Source organism: Mobula hypostoma, chromosome 1, assembly GCF_963921235.1.
Source record: "Mobula hypostoma chromosome 1, sMobHyp1.1, whole genome shotgun sequence".
Classification (NCBI taxonomy): Eukaryota; Metazoa; Chordata; class Chondrichthyes; order Myliobatiformes; family Myliobatidae; genus Mobula; species Mobula hypostoma.
In genome coordinates this window covers 35,366,760-35,385,310 of record NC_086097.1, presented here as the reverse complement: position 1 = coordinate 35,385,310, position 18,551 = coordinate 35,366,760, and the positions used below count along the sequence as shown (strand labels likewise).

The 18,551-nt window shown below is 41.6% G+C and overlaps 1 protein-coding gene across 1 annotated transcript in view; it reads right to left on the bottom strand.

Moving 5' to 3' along the window:
• Positions 1-18,551, bottom strand: part of kcnh5b (potassium voltage-gated channel, subfamily H (eag-related), member 5b) — a 479,712-nt gene that overhangs the window by 210,429 nt on the left and 250,732 nt on the right. Inside the window, exon 9 of the mRNA XM_063061314.1 lies at positions 6,773-7,025. Coding sequence (XP_062917384.1) covers positions 6,773-7,025 — 253 coding nt within the window. The remainder of the gene's footprint in view (positions 1-6,772; positions 7,026-18,551) is intronic.

Below are 18,551 nucleotides of genomic sequence, written 5' to 3'. Positions count from 1 at the left end.
AAAACTGAGTAAATATAAATAGAAAGAAAAAAAGAAATAATAATAACAATATATAAGCAATGAATATCGAGCACAAGAGATGAAGAGTCCTTGAAAGTGCGTCCATAGCTTGTGGGAATAGTTCAGTGATGGGGTGAGTGAAGTTGAGAAGAATAGACTTCCTCTATCTGTGCTAAACATTCCCTAATTCAATTTAAAGTTGTTCAAAGAGCACATATGTCCAAAGATAAGTTAGCGCGCTTTTATTCTCATATTAATCCTTTTTGTGATAGATGTCCGGGGCAGATAGCCTCTTTAACTCATATGTTTTGGTCTTGCCCTACTCTGGAAACCTTTTGGAGAGACATTTTTAATATTATCTCCAAGGTATTGAATATAGATATCTCTCCTCACCCTATTACTGCTATCTTTGGACTACCTAAAATTTCCAGTAATCTTTCCCCTTCAGCCCGTAGAATGATTGCATTTCTTACTTTAATGGCGAAAAGATGTATCTTACAACATTGGAAAGAGCTTAATGCTCCAACTACCTTTTTTTGGTTTTCTCAGACGATATTACGTTTGAATTTGGAGAAAATTAGAAGCAATCTTTATGACTCCTCATTTAAATTTGAACAGACCTGGAGATCTTTTATTCAATATTTTCATTTAATGTAATATATACCCTTCTTGTTTTTTTTACCGTTTTTAATGGAGGTCGGGGATTGAGGACGTGATTTTAAGTTTTTTAACTCTGTTTGGTTTCAAGTTAGCCCATTGCTTTGCTTTGCTTTTAGTTAGTTGCACGGTGGGTTTTTTTTGGGGTTTTTTTTTTCCTTTTCTCTATTGATATATATATAAAAATTAGTATACTATTATGTTACCTTGGTATGTTATGTTTAAATTACATTGTTTGTAGTTTTTTTTTGTATTAATATCTTCTGTAATTTTATTATATTCTAACAGTGTATTAGTGCCTATATGGCTTACCTTTTTGTATACTTATTCAATAAAAAGATTTAAAAAGAAAAAAGAAAGAGAAGAATAGAAAAGATTCCACTGTCTGAAACCAATATCCATGGCGAAGTTATTGAATGGCTTGTGATTGGTGTGTGATTGAGTTCCATTTCCTTACTTACACCAAAGAGGACTAGATAAAACAGTAAAGGGGGCAGGCATGCGTTATACTTCCCTTGCAGAAATATTGGGTGGAGTCATGTCCAATCTAACCTATCCTCCTCTTACACCAGCCCCACTGCTTTCTGCAGCTATGCCTGTCCTAACAATTGCGAGGGAGTGATTTCCAAACATTACTTGAGGAAAATATGATGGGGAACCAGGCCTCTTGACGATGGCCCCACTTGCAGCTCTACCCTCCTGTCAAAGGCCATTTTATTCTTTTTAAATAGCTCACTATCAGTCAGCACAATATGGCATCTGCAGATGTGACATGCATAAGACCATAAGACATAGGAGCAGAATTAAGCTATTCAGCCCATCGAGTCCACTCCACCATTCCATCATGGCCGATCCTGGATCCCGATATTGTGCATGTATACAAAATAGATTTTAACTGCAGATAAAATTGATCATTCAATTGTCTGAATACAAACATAGTAAGTGTGATAAATATTGAAACAGATATGTTAACATAATTCTGACTAGACTAAAGATGAAACATTGACTTAAATGGAATAAATAGAATGTTTGATATACCCAATATTTAATTATCTTTTAATTAGTGTGTGAATGTGTGTAAAGGATCATAAATTGTTAACTGCTGAAGGCAAATTGCAAATGAGACTCATCAGAATCAATTCAATATCCTGAATAATTATTAATCATTCAATCATTAATATTACAAAAGATATCAAAGGAATAACATGATGTTTATATAGTTTATCGCTGCCTCTTAAGCTTTTCACCCCCATGCTTGATTAGCGATAATATTCACATCGTTTAACAGATATGATTTTAACTAAAGATTGTGATCCATGTAAGACATTTTGTAAACAATAAATAGGTATATTTTATCAAAGGGCTTAAATATTAATATAATCATAATAACTAGAGTGTCTGCTTAAAAGTATATTGTTTCTGTTGTACAGAATGGGCAACCTTTCCCAGCAAAGCATGACATTCCCATACATTGAAAGGGGCTTTACCATAGCTATTCCCAGGCAATGGATACTCTGAGTTACTGGACCAGAGCTGTCATAAATGATAAACATTCATTACATCTGATCTCTTGATCTCCCACACACATAACAGGTTGCTGGAAGAGGGCCATCAACTCCGATTAATGTCTTTGACAGAAATTCACACCATACAATTCTTTTGATTGTGGATGGCAAGGTTCTGCTTGCGTGCTGTTTAGAGCAGACTAGCACATGGAACAGAGAACATTACAGCACAGTGCAGGCCCTTCAGCCGATGATGTTGTGTCGATTTTTTAAACGTACTCTAAGCCTTTCCCTCCTACATAGCCATACATTTTTCTTACATCCTTACATTGTAGCAATCTTTAATCTCCATCTTTTAATTAGTGTGCAAATGTGTGTAAAGCATCATAACTTGTTAACTGCTGAAGGCAAATTGCTAATGAGACTCATCAGAATCAATTCCATATCCTGAATAATTATTAATCATTATTGGCACAAAGGATATCAAGGAAAGCATTTATGTTTGGAAATCGGTTTGAATAACAAGATGTTTATATAGTTTCTATGCTATAATGTATCTGTCTCTGCTATCACCCCCAGCAGGGGATTCCACACACCCACCACTCTGCTTTCGGCCCTATACTTTTCTGCAATCACCTTAATATCATGCTCCTGTGTATTAGTCATTTCTGCCCAGGGAAAAAGTCTCTGGCTATCCCCTTGATTTACGCCTCCTATCATCTTGCACACCTCTGTCAAGTCGCCTCTGATTCCTTCACTTGAAAAAGAGAAGCCCTAGCTTACCCAACCTGTGTTCATACAGGCCCTCTAGCCCAGGCAGCATCCTGGTAAATCTCCTCTGCACCCTCTCTAAAGCTTCCGTATCCTTTCTATAATGAGGTGATCTCAACTGTACACAATACTCCAAGTGCGTGGTCTAACCAGCGTTTTATAGAGCAGCAACATTACCTCTAGAACTCAACCTCCCCAACTAATGAGGGCCAACACACCGTACAGCTTCTTAACCATCCTATCATCGTGCGTGACAACTTTGAGAGATCTACGCACTTAGACCGCAATATCCCTCTGTGTCTCCTCGCTGATAAGCTTCCATATCCTACCTATAATGAGGCAACCAGAACTAAACAGAATATTCCAAGTGCTATATTGTTCCCAATATTGAACGGCAATATCCATACTTCTCTGTTCTGCTGTGCTCATCTTAAATAGCTGGGCAATTTGTAACTTGGTGAGTGCTATTAGTCTGGTTATTATTTTCACAATAACTTGTGGCTCAGCATACTCCATCATCCTTCGTTGTGGTTTCAGTATGGAAGCTCTGCAGCTGCAGTAAAGCTATTTATAATTTATTGGAAGAATTGTCACAGCTGCTGTATGCCACACTTAGAATCTCAGTCTATGTTTAAAAAAATGCTCTTTTTACATAAAATTATCAGCTTCATGTATTTGAAACAGCTTGTTGCAGAAAGATTTTTACATGGCTCATGTGATTCAAGGATAATAAAAAAGTTTGTCTCAATTGTCAAAGAAATTCAAAGAGAGGAAAACTGCACAATTGATCAATTACTTTTATAATGCTTTCCTGATTTTTTTTTGTTTTCACTTATTTGCCAGAATGTCAGTTTTACATTCTCCCACATTGTACTCCAGATGTCTGCCCACTCACTTAAACTGTCCAGTGAAGACAGAACAGAAGATTGTTGCTGACATCATCGTCAAGAAAACCTCTTGACGATGATGTAGCAGCACAGATGTTAAATCAAAGAGGATGAAGTGATCACAATGAAGTTTTGCCAGTGGATGTATCTGACAGACTGTGATCGTGCTTCTGTGGAGGAGGTTTCAGGCTTGGTGGGCCCTCTGCCAAAAGGTCAAAGATGGTACCACTCCCACGCGGTGGTCTCTTTACTGTTCCTCTGTGTCTTGCTTAAATGAGGGAAGTGAATGCGGAATGATCTCAAGTCAAGTCAAGTCACATTTTATTGTCCTTTTGACCATAACTGCTGGTACAGTACACAGTAAAAATGCGACAATGTTTTTTAGGACCATGGTGCTACATGAAACAATACAAAAACTACACTGAACTACGTAAAACAACACAAAAACTACACTGAACTACGTAAAACAACACAAAAACTACACTAGACTACAGACCTACCCAGGACTGCATAAAGTGCACAAAACAGTGCAGGCATTACAATAAATAATAAACAAGACAATAGGCACAGTAGAGGGCAGTAGGTTGGTGTCAGTCCAGGCTCTGGGTATTGAGGAGTCTGATGACTTGGGGGAAGAAACTGTTACATAGACTGGTTGTGAAAGCCCGAATACTTCAGTGCCTTTTGCCCGATAGCAGGAGGGAGAAGAGTTTGTATGAAGGGTGCGCGGGGTCCTTCATAATGCTGTTTGCTTTACGGATGCAGCGTGCGGTGTAAATGTCTCTAATGGCGGGAAGGGAGACCCCGATGATCTTCTCAGCTGACTTCACTATCTGCTGCAGGGTCTTGCGATCTGAGATGGTGCAATTTCTGAACCAGGCAGTGATGCAGCTGCTCAGGATGCTCTCAATACAACCTCTGTAGAATGTGGTGAGGATGGGGCAGGGGAGATGGACTTTTCTCAGCCTTCGCAGAAAGTAGAGATGTTGCTGGGCTCTCTTTGCTATGGAGCTGGTGTTGAGGGACCAGGTGAGATTCTCTGCCAGGTGAACACCAAGAAATTTGTTGCTCTTAATGTTCTCTACAGAGGAGTCGTCGATGTTAAGCGAAGAGTGGTCGCTCCATGTCCTCCTGAAGTCAACAACCATCTCTTTTGTTTCATTCACATTCAGAGACAGGTTGTTGGCTCTGCACCAGTCCGTTAGCCGCTGCACCTCCTCTCTGTATGCTGACTCGTCGTTCTTGCTGATGAGACCCACCACGGTCGTGTCATCGGTGAACTTGATGATGCGGTTCTTTTCCTTTCGCCAGTTTTGGAAGCTCATTTTCTGTCTGTGTGGTAGAGCAGATAAAGTCCCACTAGTGCAGAGAGGATGGAATAATACCACATGAGCTTCGATTTGTCCAAGTTCCAGTAATTTCTTGTCCTCACTTTACTCCTTTTCCATTCTCCATTGAGGTTACCCTCTCGCCCCTTCTCCTCTCTTTATCTGCCCATCATCTCCCTCTGGCTCTCCTCCTCCACCCCTTTCTTCCATGGTCCACTGTCCTCTCCTATTAGATTGCTCCTTCTTCAGCCCCGTACCATATCCACCTATCCCCTTGCAGCTTCTTACTTTATTCCCCATTCCTCACCCACACATCTCCCCCCTCACCTGGTCTCACCTATCGCTGCAACCTCCTTATTCTGGCTTCTTCTCCCTTCCATTCCAGTCCTGATAAAGGGTCTTGGCCTGAAGCATGGGCTATTTATTCCCCCACCATAGACGCTGCCTGATTTACTGAGTTCTTCCAGCATTTTACATCTGTTGCTCAAGATTTTCAGCATCTGAAGAATCTCTTGTACTTAACTGGAACATACTAGCCTGCTCTCCTTTCAGCTAGCCCAGGGGGTCCCACTGACCCCTTGCTTTGTGATATTGGTCCATAGCATAAAAAAAGATTGGGGTCCCCTGATCTAGCTGAAAACAGATGAAATTTTTTATATCAGTTTTCTCTTATACATTGTAACTGGGCTTAGATTAATAATTTATTTCTGCCTAAAGTTCGATTAGAGAAGCTGGTGATATTCAGCTTGGATGAATGAACTTACAGAGAAGAAGTGATGAAGATATACATGACCGATTTAGAACAGTGAAGTCCCACTGTGCCTATCAGTGAATGGTTGAAGGACCAGGGACGTAGATTTAAAAAATTGGGTAAAAGGGAGAAGAGTGAGGAAACGTTTCTTTTCCCCTGAGAATAGAATTAAAATTTGGAATTCTTTGTCTATAAGGTTGGTGAGCACAAAATAAATTAGTGCCTTCAAAAGTTCTTAGGTAGGCAGTTGAAAGAAAATCAATTATAGGGTTATGGAGAAGAGCAGAGGAATGGGAGTCACAAAATTGTTCTTCTGGGATCTAGCATGGGCATGATTGACCAAACACGATAACAATTCTGTGATTCTATTAAAATAAATTGATAGTCAAATGAAGGAGAAGCTATTAGTGTACCAATTATGAATAACAGTGAAATAACCTTTAAAGATAACAGTTATTAGATTAAGGTACATGATGAATTTAGAACCATTGGTTCATATCTCATCATAAACAAGCATAAAAGGAAAAAAATAAATTATCTTCACTTGAAACACAACCACAGAATGTCATGTTCATGATTTTCATAACCAGCAACATGGGGAGAGGATAATGAATTGTGATCTTATGATGTATTGAATTCAATCCCTAACAAATCAGTGTTAACTTTGATTATTTTATGAACCAATGTCAGCCAGTAGAAAAGGCTGCAAACCATAATTTTTTAAAGACAATGATGGGCCAGAAAAGAAATGCGTACATCATTTTCTTCATAAAACATGGTGATCAAATTGCACAACTTGCTAATGAGTCCAGATTTGTTTTGCAGAACCCTTACAGTCTATATTAAAAATACCTAGTAAAGATATCGTGGTACCTAGAATAGCGACAACTTCATCATCCTGAATAACCTCCAGTGATCCAGAGACAACAAAGCAGAGTGCATCAACGCTTTCCCCCGCGTGATAGATTAGGTCACCGGGAGCACAGTGTATTGTCTGGAACTCCACGGCCAGTGCTCGAAGACAGCCATCACTGGCAAGGCGAAAAGCTGGATGCTCGTTGAACACCTTTCGGTTCAGATGGACACAGATGTCAGCTCTCATGTCTTTGGGACATATTGCAAGCACCTGTAGTGATATTAAAAAAGAAAATTTTATCATACACAGCATGCTTGATGGTACATTTCCACTGAAATCTTGGAAGGAAGTGTAAATTTTTTTTAGCGTTCCCATGGTCCTATAGTCTGCCCTTTATCAAATTACGGTATTGCTTTGCACTGCTGTAACTATATGTTATAATTATGTGGTTTTGTCAGTGTTAGTCTTTGGTTTGTCCTTTTTTTTGTGATATCACTCTGGAGGAACACTGTATCATTTCTTAATGCATGCATGCATTTCTGAATGACAATAAACGAGGACTGAGTGTCCTCATAATCTAAAAAAAAGTTTTTTTTTGTGTTCTAAAGGTGATGAGGATACTCCATGTGACTGGAATTCTGCTGAACATAATTATGTGAGATCTTTGGTCCAAGTTTTAGAAGCCATGCCACCTTTAAATGAGAAGACCACATAACGTTATCCACACAACACGCTGGAGGAACTCAGCAGGTCGGGCAGCACCCATGGAAATGATCAGTCAACGTTTTGGGCCAGAACCCTTCATGAGTTCTGTTGTGAGTGTTGCTTTGACCTCAGCATCTGCAGAGTATTTTGTGTTTAATATTATCCATGCCTGTCTATGTAGCTACCAAACTTATTCACTCAGTGGCCACTTTATTAGGTACCTCCCATATATAATAAGATGGCCACTGAGAGCTTGTTCATGGTCTTTTGCTGCTGTAGCCTATTCACTTCATGATTCACCATGTTGTGCATTCAGAGATGCTCTTCTGCACATCACTGTTGTAACGCGTGGTTATTTGAGTTACTGTCACCTTCCTGTCAGCTTAAACCTGTCAGGCTATTCTCCTCTGAGTTCTTTCATTAACAATGCATTTTCACCCACAGAATTGCCACTCACTAGAAGTTTTGTGCTTTTTGCACCACACTCTGTAAAACTCTAGAGACCTAAAGTCCCAGAATATCAGCAGTTTCTGAGATACTTCAACACCACATGTGGCACCAACAATCATTCCCCAGTCAAACTCACTTAGGTCACATTTCTTTCCCATTCTGATGTTTGACCTGAACAACAAATGAACCTCTTGACCATGTCTGCATGCTTTTTAATGCATTGAGTTGCTGCTACATGATTGGTTGATTAGTTAGTTGCATTCATGAACAGATGTACAGGTGTACCTAATAAAGTGACTACTGGCTGCATGTTTTAAAGATGGTTAGTAAAGTAAATGAGGATGGGAACTAAATGGACAGCTACCTTTGATGCCCATGTATTGAGATGTTTTGAGTGTGGGGACATAGCTAAGAAAAGAGGGAGGTCACTTAAAACTAAAGTGGGTAGAAACTGCTTCTCCCAGAGCAAGCTGAATCTAGGACTCGCTTCTCCAGGGGTTGGCGGAGGATGGAACATTTAAGTAAATAAATAAAAGGTAGAGAAATTTTAGGCAGATGAGGAAATTAAGGGCAATGTGGAGCTGCCATGGAAGAGGGGCTGAGAGCTGAAACAGATCAGCCACGATCGGACTGAATGGCGGATCAGGTGGTCCAATAATAGAACATAGAATGCTACAGCACAGTACAGGCCCTGTGGCCCACAATGCTGTGCCAATTTCTCATCCCACTATGGCATCCTACTTAGCCTCTCAAAGTCTGATCCTACATCCTCGTCGTGAGAGGTGGAAACGGGTAAGGCCGGCCTACGGGGCTCTGGTGAAGCAGTATAGGCCAATCCCTGTACAGTGGATATGATGGATTACAGAAGCATTGACGGAATACAACCATACCAGACGATCGAGACTGGAGGTCATCAATGGGCTGTGCTCCACCAGGAGCTAAGGGCCCAAGAAGAAGAACAATGTAAGCGTTCACTCCTACAAAACTTCTATTTTCACTTCCTGCTTCTATTCTTTTGTGTTCTGTTTTCCTGCTATAACCACTTCCTGCTTCTATTTTCCTGTGTTCTTTTGTTAAAAGGGAAAATTAGGAAGTTCTGGTCCGGATTGCTTTATTCCTCCACAATCTTCACTCTAGCAGTCTCCAGCAGATAGATCATGTCTTCAGACTAATACAACTTGCAACTGTTGATCACCAGGTTCCCACTAAAAGCTCCCAGCAACCTTTGTCTAGAAAATTTCTGCAGTCTTGTGCAGTCACTTATTTTGTGCTGCAGTGAAGACAAAAGGAACATTTTTTCTGTTCACTGTAGGCAAAGTTTTAACATTTTATGAATATTAAATATTGACTGAAAATACAGCAGACTTTCTCAGAAATTAATAAATTATAAATGTGCATTTGATACAAGGTACATTCTCAAAATTTGTAAGTTAAGATGCTCGTTCTATTAATGTACTACTATTATTTTTGGAGTTGAATGAATCTCATGAGAACATTCTATTTTTTCCCATCCTTTCAAGCTTTATTGTCATTTTATTATCAGATTGTTCTATTTTATGTTTGCTCCAGGGAGCACATTACAGCAGGTGGCATGCAGTATCCACTGCTCATAGTTGTTTGAGGTCTAGAAGCAGGCTACTTCATCAATCAGTTTGCCTGCATTTGATCCGAGCCACGAGGCAGTTGTAAGTTGCACTAAGTCTAAGGGTAAGACAATAAGACAGGAGCAGAACTGTAGCCATCCAGTCTGCTTCACCATCCCATCATGGCTGATTTATTATCCCTCTCAACCTTCTCCCTGTGACCTTTGACACCCTGACTAATCAAGAACCTATTAACCTCCACTTTATATATACTTCCGGTGAGTTGACCTCCACAGCCGCCTGCAGCAATGAATTCCACAGGTGGTTAAATAAATTCCTCCTCGTCTCTATTGTCAAGATTCGGTGCAAGAAGGCTGAGGTAAACGGCTAAGGATTTCCTGAGTGAAGACAGTTTTACTACTTGGGGTAAAAGAGAGGCAAGACCTTGCAGGCACATGACATCAGCCAATAAAGCAGGAAAGCTTTATAAAGAAGACCACCATATCCAGCGGGCAGCAGAGTGAGAGGGAGGCAAAGTGATAGGGCTTTGGCTCAACAGGCTTAGGTGGTAACGAGGCGAGGTAGGTTTACCTGTGTTAACTGCAGAAAGGAAGCATTATGTGTGTGAGGCCGGTTTTCTGTGCTTGGTGTCAGATGTGGGAGGTCCTGGAGTTTCCCAGCCTCCCGGACGGCCATATCTGCACCCGGTGCGTCGAGCTGCAGCACCTAAGGGACCGAGTTAGGGAACTGGAGACACAGCTCGATGACCTTTGCCTGGTCATGGAGAGCGAGGAGGTGAAAGTAAGGAGTTATAGGCAGGTGGTCACACTGGGGCCACAGGAGACAGACAAGTGGGTAACAGTCAGGAGAGGAAAGGGGAAGAGTCAGGTACTAGAGAGTACTCCTGTGGATGTACCCCTTGACAATAAGTACTCCTGTTTGAGTACTGTTGGGGGGGGGAAACGGCCTACCTGGGGGAAGCAACAGTGGCCGTGCCTCTGGCAGACAGTCGGGCCCTGTGGCTCAGTAGGGTAGGAGAAGGAAGAGGAAGGCAGTAGTGATAGGGGATTCTATAGTTAGGGGGCCAGACAGGCCATTCTGTGGACACAGGAAAGAATGGTAGTTTGCCTCCCAGGTGCCAGGATCCTGGTTCCAGGATGTTTCAGATCGCATCCAAGATATCTTGCAGTGGGAGGGAGAACAGCCAGAGGTTGTGGTACATATTGGTACCAATGACATAGGTAGGAAAAGGGAAGAGGTCCTGAAAAAAGATGACAGGGAGTTAGGAAGGAAGTTGAGAAGCAGGACAGCAAAGGTAGTAATCTCGAGATTACTGCCTGTGCCACGCGACAGTGAGTATAGGAATGCAATGAAGTGGAGGATAAATGCGTGGCTGAGGGATTGGAGCAGGGGGCAGAGATTCAGATTTCTGGATCATTGGGACCTCTTTTGGGGCAGGTGTGACTTGTACAAAAAAGACGGGTTGCACTTGAATCCGAGGGGGCCAATATCCTGGCAGGGAGGTTTGCTAAGGCTACTGGAGAGAGTTTAAACTAGAATTGTTGGGGGGTGGGAACCGAACTGAAGAGACTGGGGAAGAAGCAGTTGGCTCACAAATAGAGAAAGCTTGGAGGCAATGTGTGAGGGAGGATAGGCAGGTGATAGACAAGGGACGTGCTCAGACCGAAGGTTTGAGATGTGTCTATTTTAAGACAAGGAGTATTGTGAACAAAGCAGATGAGCTTAGAGCGTGGATCAATACTTGGAGATATGATGTGGTGGCCATTACAGAGACTTGGGTGGCTCAGGGACAGGAATGGTTACTTCAAGTGCCGGGTTTTAGATGCTTCAGAAAGGACAGGGAGGGAGGCAAAAGAGGTCGGGGCGTGGCACTGTTGATCAGAGATAGTGTTACGGCTGCAGATAAGATGGGTGCCATGGAGGGATCGACTACGGAGTCTCTGTGGCTGGAAGTTAGGAACAGAAAAGGGTCAATAACTTTACTGGGTGTTTTTTTATGGCCACCCAATAGTAACAGGGATATCAAGGAGCAGGTAGGGAAACAGATCCTGGAAAGGTGTAGTAATAACAGAGTTGTCGTGATGGGAGATTTTTATTTCCCAAATATCGATTGGCATTTCCCTAGAGCGAGGGGTTTAGATGGGGTGGAGTTTGTTAGGTGTGTTCAGGAAGGTTTCTTGACACAATATGTAGATAAGCCTACAAGAGGAGAGGCTGTACTTGATTTGGTATTGGGAAATGAACCTGGTCAGGTGTCAGATCTCTCAGTGGGAGAGCATTTTGGAGATAGTGATCATAATTCTATCTCCTTTACAATAGCATTGGAGAGAGATAGGAACAGACAAGTTAGAAAAGCGTTTAATTGGAGTAAGGGGAATTATGAGGCTATCAGGCAGGAAATTGGAAGCTTAAATTGGAAACAGATGTTCTCAGGGAAAAGTACGGAAGAAATGTGGCAAATGTTCAGGGAATATTTGTGTGGAGTTCTGCATAGGTATGTTCCAATGAGACAGGGCAGTTATGGTACGGTACAGGAACCGTGGTGTACCAAGGCTGTAATAAATCTAGTCAAGAAAAAAAGAAAAGCTTACAAAAGGTTCAGAGAGCTAGGTAATGTTAGAGATCTAGAAGATTATAAAGCTAAAACCCTCACTAATTTTTATAGATGCACTGTAGAAAGCATCCTTCTATGGTGCATCACAACCTGGCATGGAAGTTGTCCTGTCCAAGACCGGAAGAAGCTGCAGAAGATCGTGAACACAGCCCAGCACCTCACACAAACCAATCTTCCGTCCTTGGACTCACTTTACACCGCACGCTGTCGGAGCAGTGCTGCCAGGATAATCAAGGACACAACCCACCCAGCCAACACACTTTTCGTCCCTCTTCCCTCCGGGAGAAGGCTCAGGAACTTGAAGACTCATACGGCCAGATTTGGGAACAGCTTCTTTCCAACTGTGATAAGACTGCTGAACGCATCCTGACCCGGATCTGGGGCGTACCCTCCAAATATCTGGACCTGCCTCTCATTTGTTTTTTGCACTACCTTACTTTCCCTTTTCTGTTTTCTATGTATGATTTATAATTTAAATTTTTAATATTTACTATCGATTTGTAATCCAGGGTGCACGAAGTGCAGAATCAAATATCGCTGTGATGATTGTACCCTCTAGTATCAATTGTTTGGCGACAATAAAGTAAAGTAAAGTAAAGTGAAGTAATAGGAAGGAGCTTAAGAAGGAAATTAGGAAAGCCAGAAGGGGCCATGAGAAGGCCTTGGCGGGCAGGATTAAGGAAAACCCCAAGGCATTCTACAAGTATGTGAAGAGCAAGAGGATAAGACGTGAAAGAATAGGACCTATCAAGTGTGACAGTGGGAAAGTGTGTATGGAACCGGAGGAAATAGCAGAGGTACTTAATGAATACTTCACATCAGTATTCACTATGGAAAAGGATCTTGGTGATTGTAGTGATGACTTTCAGCAGACTGAAAAGCTTCAGCATGTGGATATTAAGAAAGAGGATGTGCTGGAGCTTTTGGAAAGCGTCAAGTTTGGATAAGTCTGTAACCTTTCTCTGTAACTGAGTTTCTCAAGTCCCGGCAACATCCTTGTAAACCTTCTCTGCACTCTTTCAACCTTATTTATATCCTTCCTGTAATTTCCAGGATTTGCATATTTGCGAGCAATAATGAACTGGGACAGAATGACAACTCTGAGTTTGATACAGAGCTTTTGTGAAGCTACATGCCAGCATGATGTCAAGATCTAAAGAAGAGGTTGATAGGTTCCTGATTAGTAAGGGCGTCAAAGGTTACAGGGAGAAGGCAGGAGAATGAGATGACAAATCAGCTATCATGGAATAGCAGAGCAGACTCAAGAAGCTGAATAACCTAATTCTGCTCCTATGTCATCCGGTCCTGAAGCAAGTAAATGATTATAAATAATGCTGTCACCTCACTAATTTAGCCACATCTATTTTAGACCGATCTTCATCCCCAAAGAAAAAATATTTACAACAATGACTTTTTCCAGTGAGGTTGGGTAGGACTACAACTGGAGGTCATGTGTTAAGGGCAAAAGGTAAAAAGTTTAGGGGGAACATAAGGGGAAACTTGTTCAGCACAGGAGGTGCATGTGAGCTTGATTTCAACTTTTAAGAGAAATTTGGATAGGTACATGGATGGTAGGGGTATGGAGGGCTATGGTCCCAGTGCAGGTTGATGGGAGTAAGCAGTAAAAATGGTTTGGCATGGACTAGATGGGCTGAAGGGCTTGTTTCTGTACTGTACTTTTCTAGACTATGACTCTATGACTGAAATATTTCATAATGTGCTTAAGGATGTTCTGAAAGCAAGAATGAAAGCACCATATAAATACAAGCCTTTCTATATAGTTTTTTTTTCTAGCAGTAACCTCTATATCCCAATAATTTGCTAGGGACTTTAGACTTAGCTTTGACATTTCCAGTTTTTTTATGTTACATTTCCTCACAGGTCTCTCTTCTATTTTCGTGGGTGTCTGTGAAGAACAAGAATTTCAGGCTGTATATTGTATACATTCTCTTATATTAAATGGAACTATTGAACTATTCTATCAAATGCGCAGTCAGCACATTTTATGCACCACATTTTCCAAGGAGACAGAAGATTGCACATAATAAGACACTTGGCAAGGTTCAAGAAAAATAAGTTGGGTTTCAGCGGAGCAGCCACTGTGTGAGTGGGCCAGTGTTAGAGTGGAGAATTGAGGCTTTACCTCACTGAGGCTTCAGCAAGGAGAGGTGTAGGCCAAAGGTAGATTTTTTTTTGTTATTTCTTCTTTCTTTCTTATTGTACATTTAGAGCAGTGGGGATGCCAGGTAGGATAGTGCAATGCCCCTCTTGCAGGATGTGGGAAGGCAGGGAGACCTCCAGTGCCCCTGACAACTACACCTGCAGCTTCTAACGGACCATGATAAGGATTTGGAGGCGGAACTGGATGAGCTCGGGATCATTCTGGAGGCTGTGGGGCTGATAGACAGGACATACAGGGAGGTAGTTACACCCAAGATGAAGGACACAGGTAAGTGGGTGGGTGTCAGGAGGGTGAAAGGGATAGGCAGCCAGTGTAGAGTACCTCTGTGGTCATTCCACTCTACACTGGATACACTGCATTGCATACTGTTGGGGAGGGGGTTGTCACTCAAAAGAGGCCACTGTAGCGATAGGGGATTTGTTGGTTAGGGGAACAGAAAGAAGGTTCTATGGATGAGAACGAGATTCAAAACATTTTGTTACCTCCCAGATGCCAGGGTCAGAGACATCTCAGATCAAGTCCATAATCGAGTCCACAGTATTCTTAAGTGGGAGGGTGAGCAGCCATTATGCCTTTAGTGAGACTTGGTTGCAGAAGGGGCAAGAATGGCAGATCAATGTCCTTGGGTTCTGTTGTTTTAGACATGATAGAGCAGAAGGGATTAAAGGGCATTTCTAGACAGGGAAAAGCTCATGGCAGTGCTCAGACAGGCCAGACTGGAGAGCTCATTTAGTAAGGTATTATTGATAGAACTGAGGATTAAGCAAGATATGACTACATGAATAGAAATATATTATTACCCACAGCCTGTGGGATTTAGAGTGACCAATCTGTAGAGAGGTCACAGACTGTTGCAAGAAACATAAGGTTGTGATGGTAGGCGATTTTAACTTTTCACATTTTGACAGGAACTCCCATGCTATAAAAGGGCTGGATGGGGAAGAGTTTATCAAATGTGTTCACGGAAATTTCCTTAATCAGTACATGGGAGCCCCAACAAGAGAGTGTGATACCTGATCTCTTACTAGGGAATGAGACAGGACAAGTAAAAGAAGTTTGTGTAGGGGAAAACTTCACACCTAGTGATCGTAATACTATTAGTTTCAAGGTAATTATGGAAAAGGATAGGCCTGGTCCTCGTGTTGAAATTCTAAATTGGAAAAAGGCCAATTTTGATAGTATCGGAAAGGATCTGGCCAATGTGAATTGAGATAGGTTGTTTTCTAGCAAAGCTGTATTTGTTAAGTGGGAGAGTACAGAGTTTGTATGTTCCTGTCAGAATAAAAGGCAGGAATAACAGGTTTGAGGAACCTTGCTTGGCGAGAGAATTGAAGCCCTGGTTAAGATAAAGAAGGAGGTGCATAGCAGATATAGGCAGGTAGGAAAAATTAAGTACTTGAGGAGCATATAACTGTAAGAGAACACTTAAGAAGGAAATCAAGAGGGCTAAAAGAAGGCATGAGGCTGCACTAGCAGACGAGATAAAGGAGAATCTGAAGGACTTCTACAGATAGACTGTATTAAGAGCGAAAGGATAAAATTGCTCCTCTGGAAGATCAATGCAGGGAGCTGAAAGACACGGGGGAGATCTTAAATTGCTTTTTTGCATCTGTATTCACTCAGGAGACAGACACAGAGTCTGTAGAAGTGGGGCAAGCAGTAGTAATTTCATGGATCTTATACAGACTACAGAGAAGAAGGTGTTTGGTGTCTTGAGGAAAATTAGGATAGATAAATCCCCAGCGCCTGGCAAGGTGTTCCCTTGGACCTTGTGGGCTGAAAAATAGCAGATGGAATTTAATGCGGACAAGTGTGAGATGTTGCACTTTGGGAGGATCAGCCAGGGTAGGTCTTACACAGTGACCAGCACAGCACTGTGGAGTGCAGTAGAACAGAGGGATCCGGGAATACAGATACATAATTCCTTGAAAGTGGCTTGTAGATAGATCGTTAAGAAAGTTTTTGGCATAATGGCCTTCATAAATCAATACACTGAATACAGGAGTTGGGATGTTGTGTTGAAATTGTATAAGACATTGGTGAGGCCTAACTTGAAGTATTTTGCAAACAACAGGAATTCTGCACATGCTGGAAATTCAAGCAATACACATCAAAGTTGCTGGTGAACGCAGCAGGCCAGGCAGCATCTCTAGGAAGAGGTGCAGTCGACGTTTCAGATGGAGACCCTTCGTCAGGACTCACGTTTCAGGCCGAGACCCTAGTTTTGGGCACCCACCTACAGGAAAGATGTCAATAAGATTGAAAGAGGACAGGGAAAATTTACAAGGATAATGCCAGGACCTGAAGAACTGAGTTACAGGGAAAGGTTGAATGGTTTAGGAATTTATTCCCTAGAATTTAGAAGACTGAGGGAAGATTTTATAGAGGTATGCAAAATTATGAGAGGTATAGACAGGGTAAACGCAAGCCGGCTTTTTCCATTGAGGTTGGGCGAGACATGGATGGGAGGGTTATGGAGGGCTATGGTATGAGTGCAGGTCAATGGGATCAGGCAGATTAATGGTTTAGCATAGACTAGATGGACTGAAGGGCTTGTTTCTGTGCTGTAGTGTTCTATGACCCTACAGTGACCAGTGGTGTACAATTTGCAGATTTTGCGAAAGTCATCTGTGCTTACTGAATAAACTCATGAGTTTCCTATATATCAAAAGTGACTACCTTCTAAAATTACTTCATTAATTGTAAAGCTCTTGGGAGACATTGAGGTAGTAAAAAGCCTTTGCGTTTTATTGACTGCATGCCACTTTTGCACAAGATGTTCTGCGGATATTGTAAACCTTGAGCAACACATACTAAATGCAGGAGGTACTCAGCAGGTCAGTCAGCATCTAGGACAGGGAATAAACCATTGCCATTTCTGGCCGAGACCCCTCATGACCTTAAAACTTTTCTTTACCCATTTTCAGGATTTGGATGTTGCTCATACAACCATAATTTATTGCTTATTGTTAATTGTCCTCGAAAAGGGGGCCAGGTGGTTCTGAGCTGCCTTCTTGTACTACTGCAAACCTTCTGGTGAGGGTTAGTGAGGTTCCAGGACTCAGAGCCAGTGCAACTGAAGAACCAGCAATGCATTTCTGGGTCAGGATGCTGTATGACTTGGAGAACTTGCTTTACTGCACTTGCGCCCTTGTTCCTATTAGTGGCGGAGATCAGGGTTCTATCATTGCAGTTTGCAGCTGGGATGTAACAGAGCACCATTATATATAGTACATTCCATTAATGAATTATTCTCCCCATTTATGTTGGTTTTGCCCGTAATGCCAAAGGAACAACACCTGACTAACACCTCACTTACAGCCATCCACTGAGCTTTTAAAGCTGTAGATTTCCTTGAAACTGCTGCTTATTCTGCTGTAATCACCCTTAGGTGGAATCTATGCTGCCAGTGAATGAGTTAAGAAACTGTAAGGTTTATCAAACTAATTGATTCAAGAATGCTGACGGTAACCTGCACTAAAATAAAACACAGGGCATTTAAGTTGCGATGACAAATTAGAATAAGATCTGGGAAATACAGAAGGAATTAAGGAGAGGTTAAAGTGGCAGATAGAAAGAAATAAAATGGAATGAGGCTCGATGCTTTTGGAATTAATTTTTCAGTTCCAGGAAAGTCTTCTAGCTCTGTTGTGCCATTAAAAACTCGCACCTGAATTATTTAGCTTTCAGCTCTTTTTACTGTGGAAATGGTGGATAAGTACTCTTGTTTAGGTCATTACAGTCATTCCAATAGTGAAGCAAACTCTGCTAACAGTGTACTCTGTAGCAGAACATGGTTCCTTTGACAGCAGTTCCCAGTGTTCTAGCATTTAACAGCACATGCATGGATGGCAGATGTTGCTGACCTATTTACAGCTTAATAATGATGATTGTTTTCAGTGTCCTCATTAGGAATAATGCAAAGTTCAGGCCTTGTTACAGAAATATGATCTTGTCAGGCATTCAATAACATGATCTATGATGTTTCCACTCTCCTTACTGTCCAGCTGAATAGCACAATTTATCATACTACCTTTTACCGGAAACCACGATGTTCTGTAGTAATTTATTTTATTGGTTTAGAGTTCAATTTTTTATTGTATATTCAAAGGGTATTTTAACTGATGTTGAAGCCCCACTAAGGTCCCACATCACTAGGTCAAGAACAGTTACTTCCCTTCAACCATTCACTGTATTCTTCACTCTTTCACTGCATTAGTAGAGCAACACTTTGATCACTT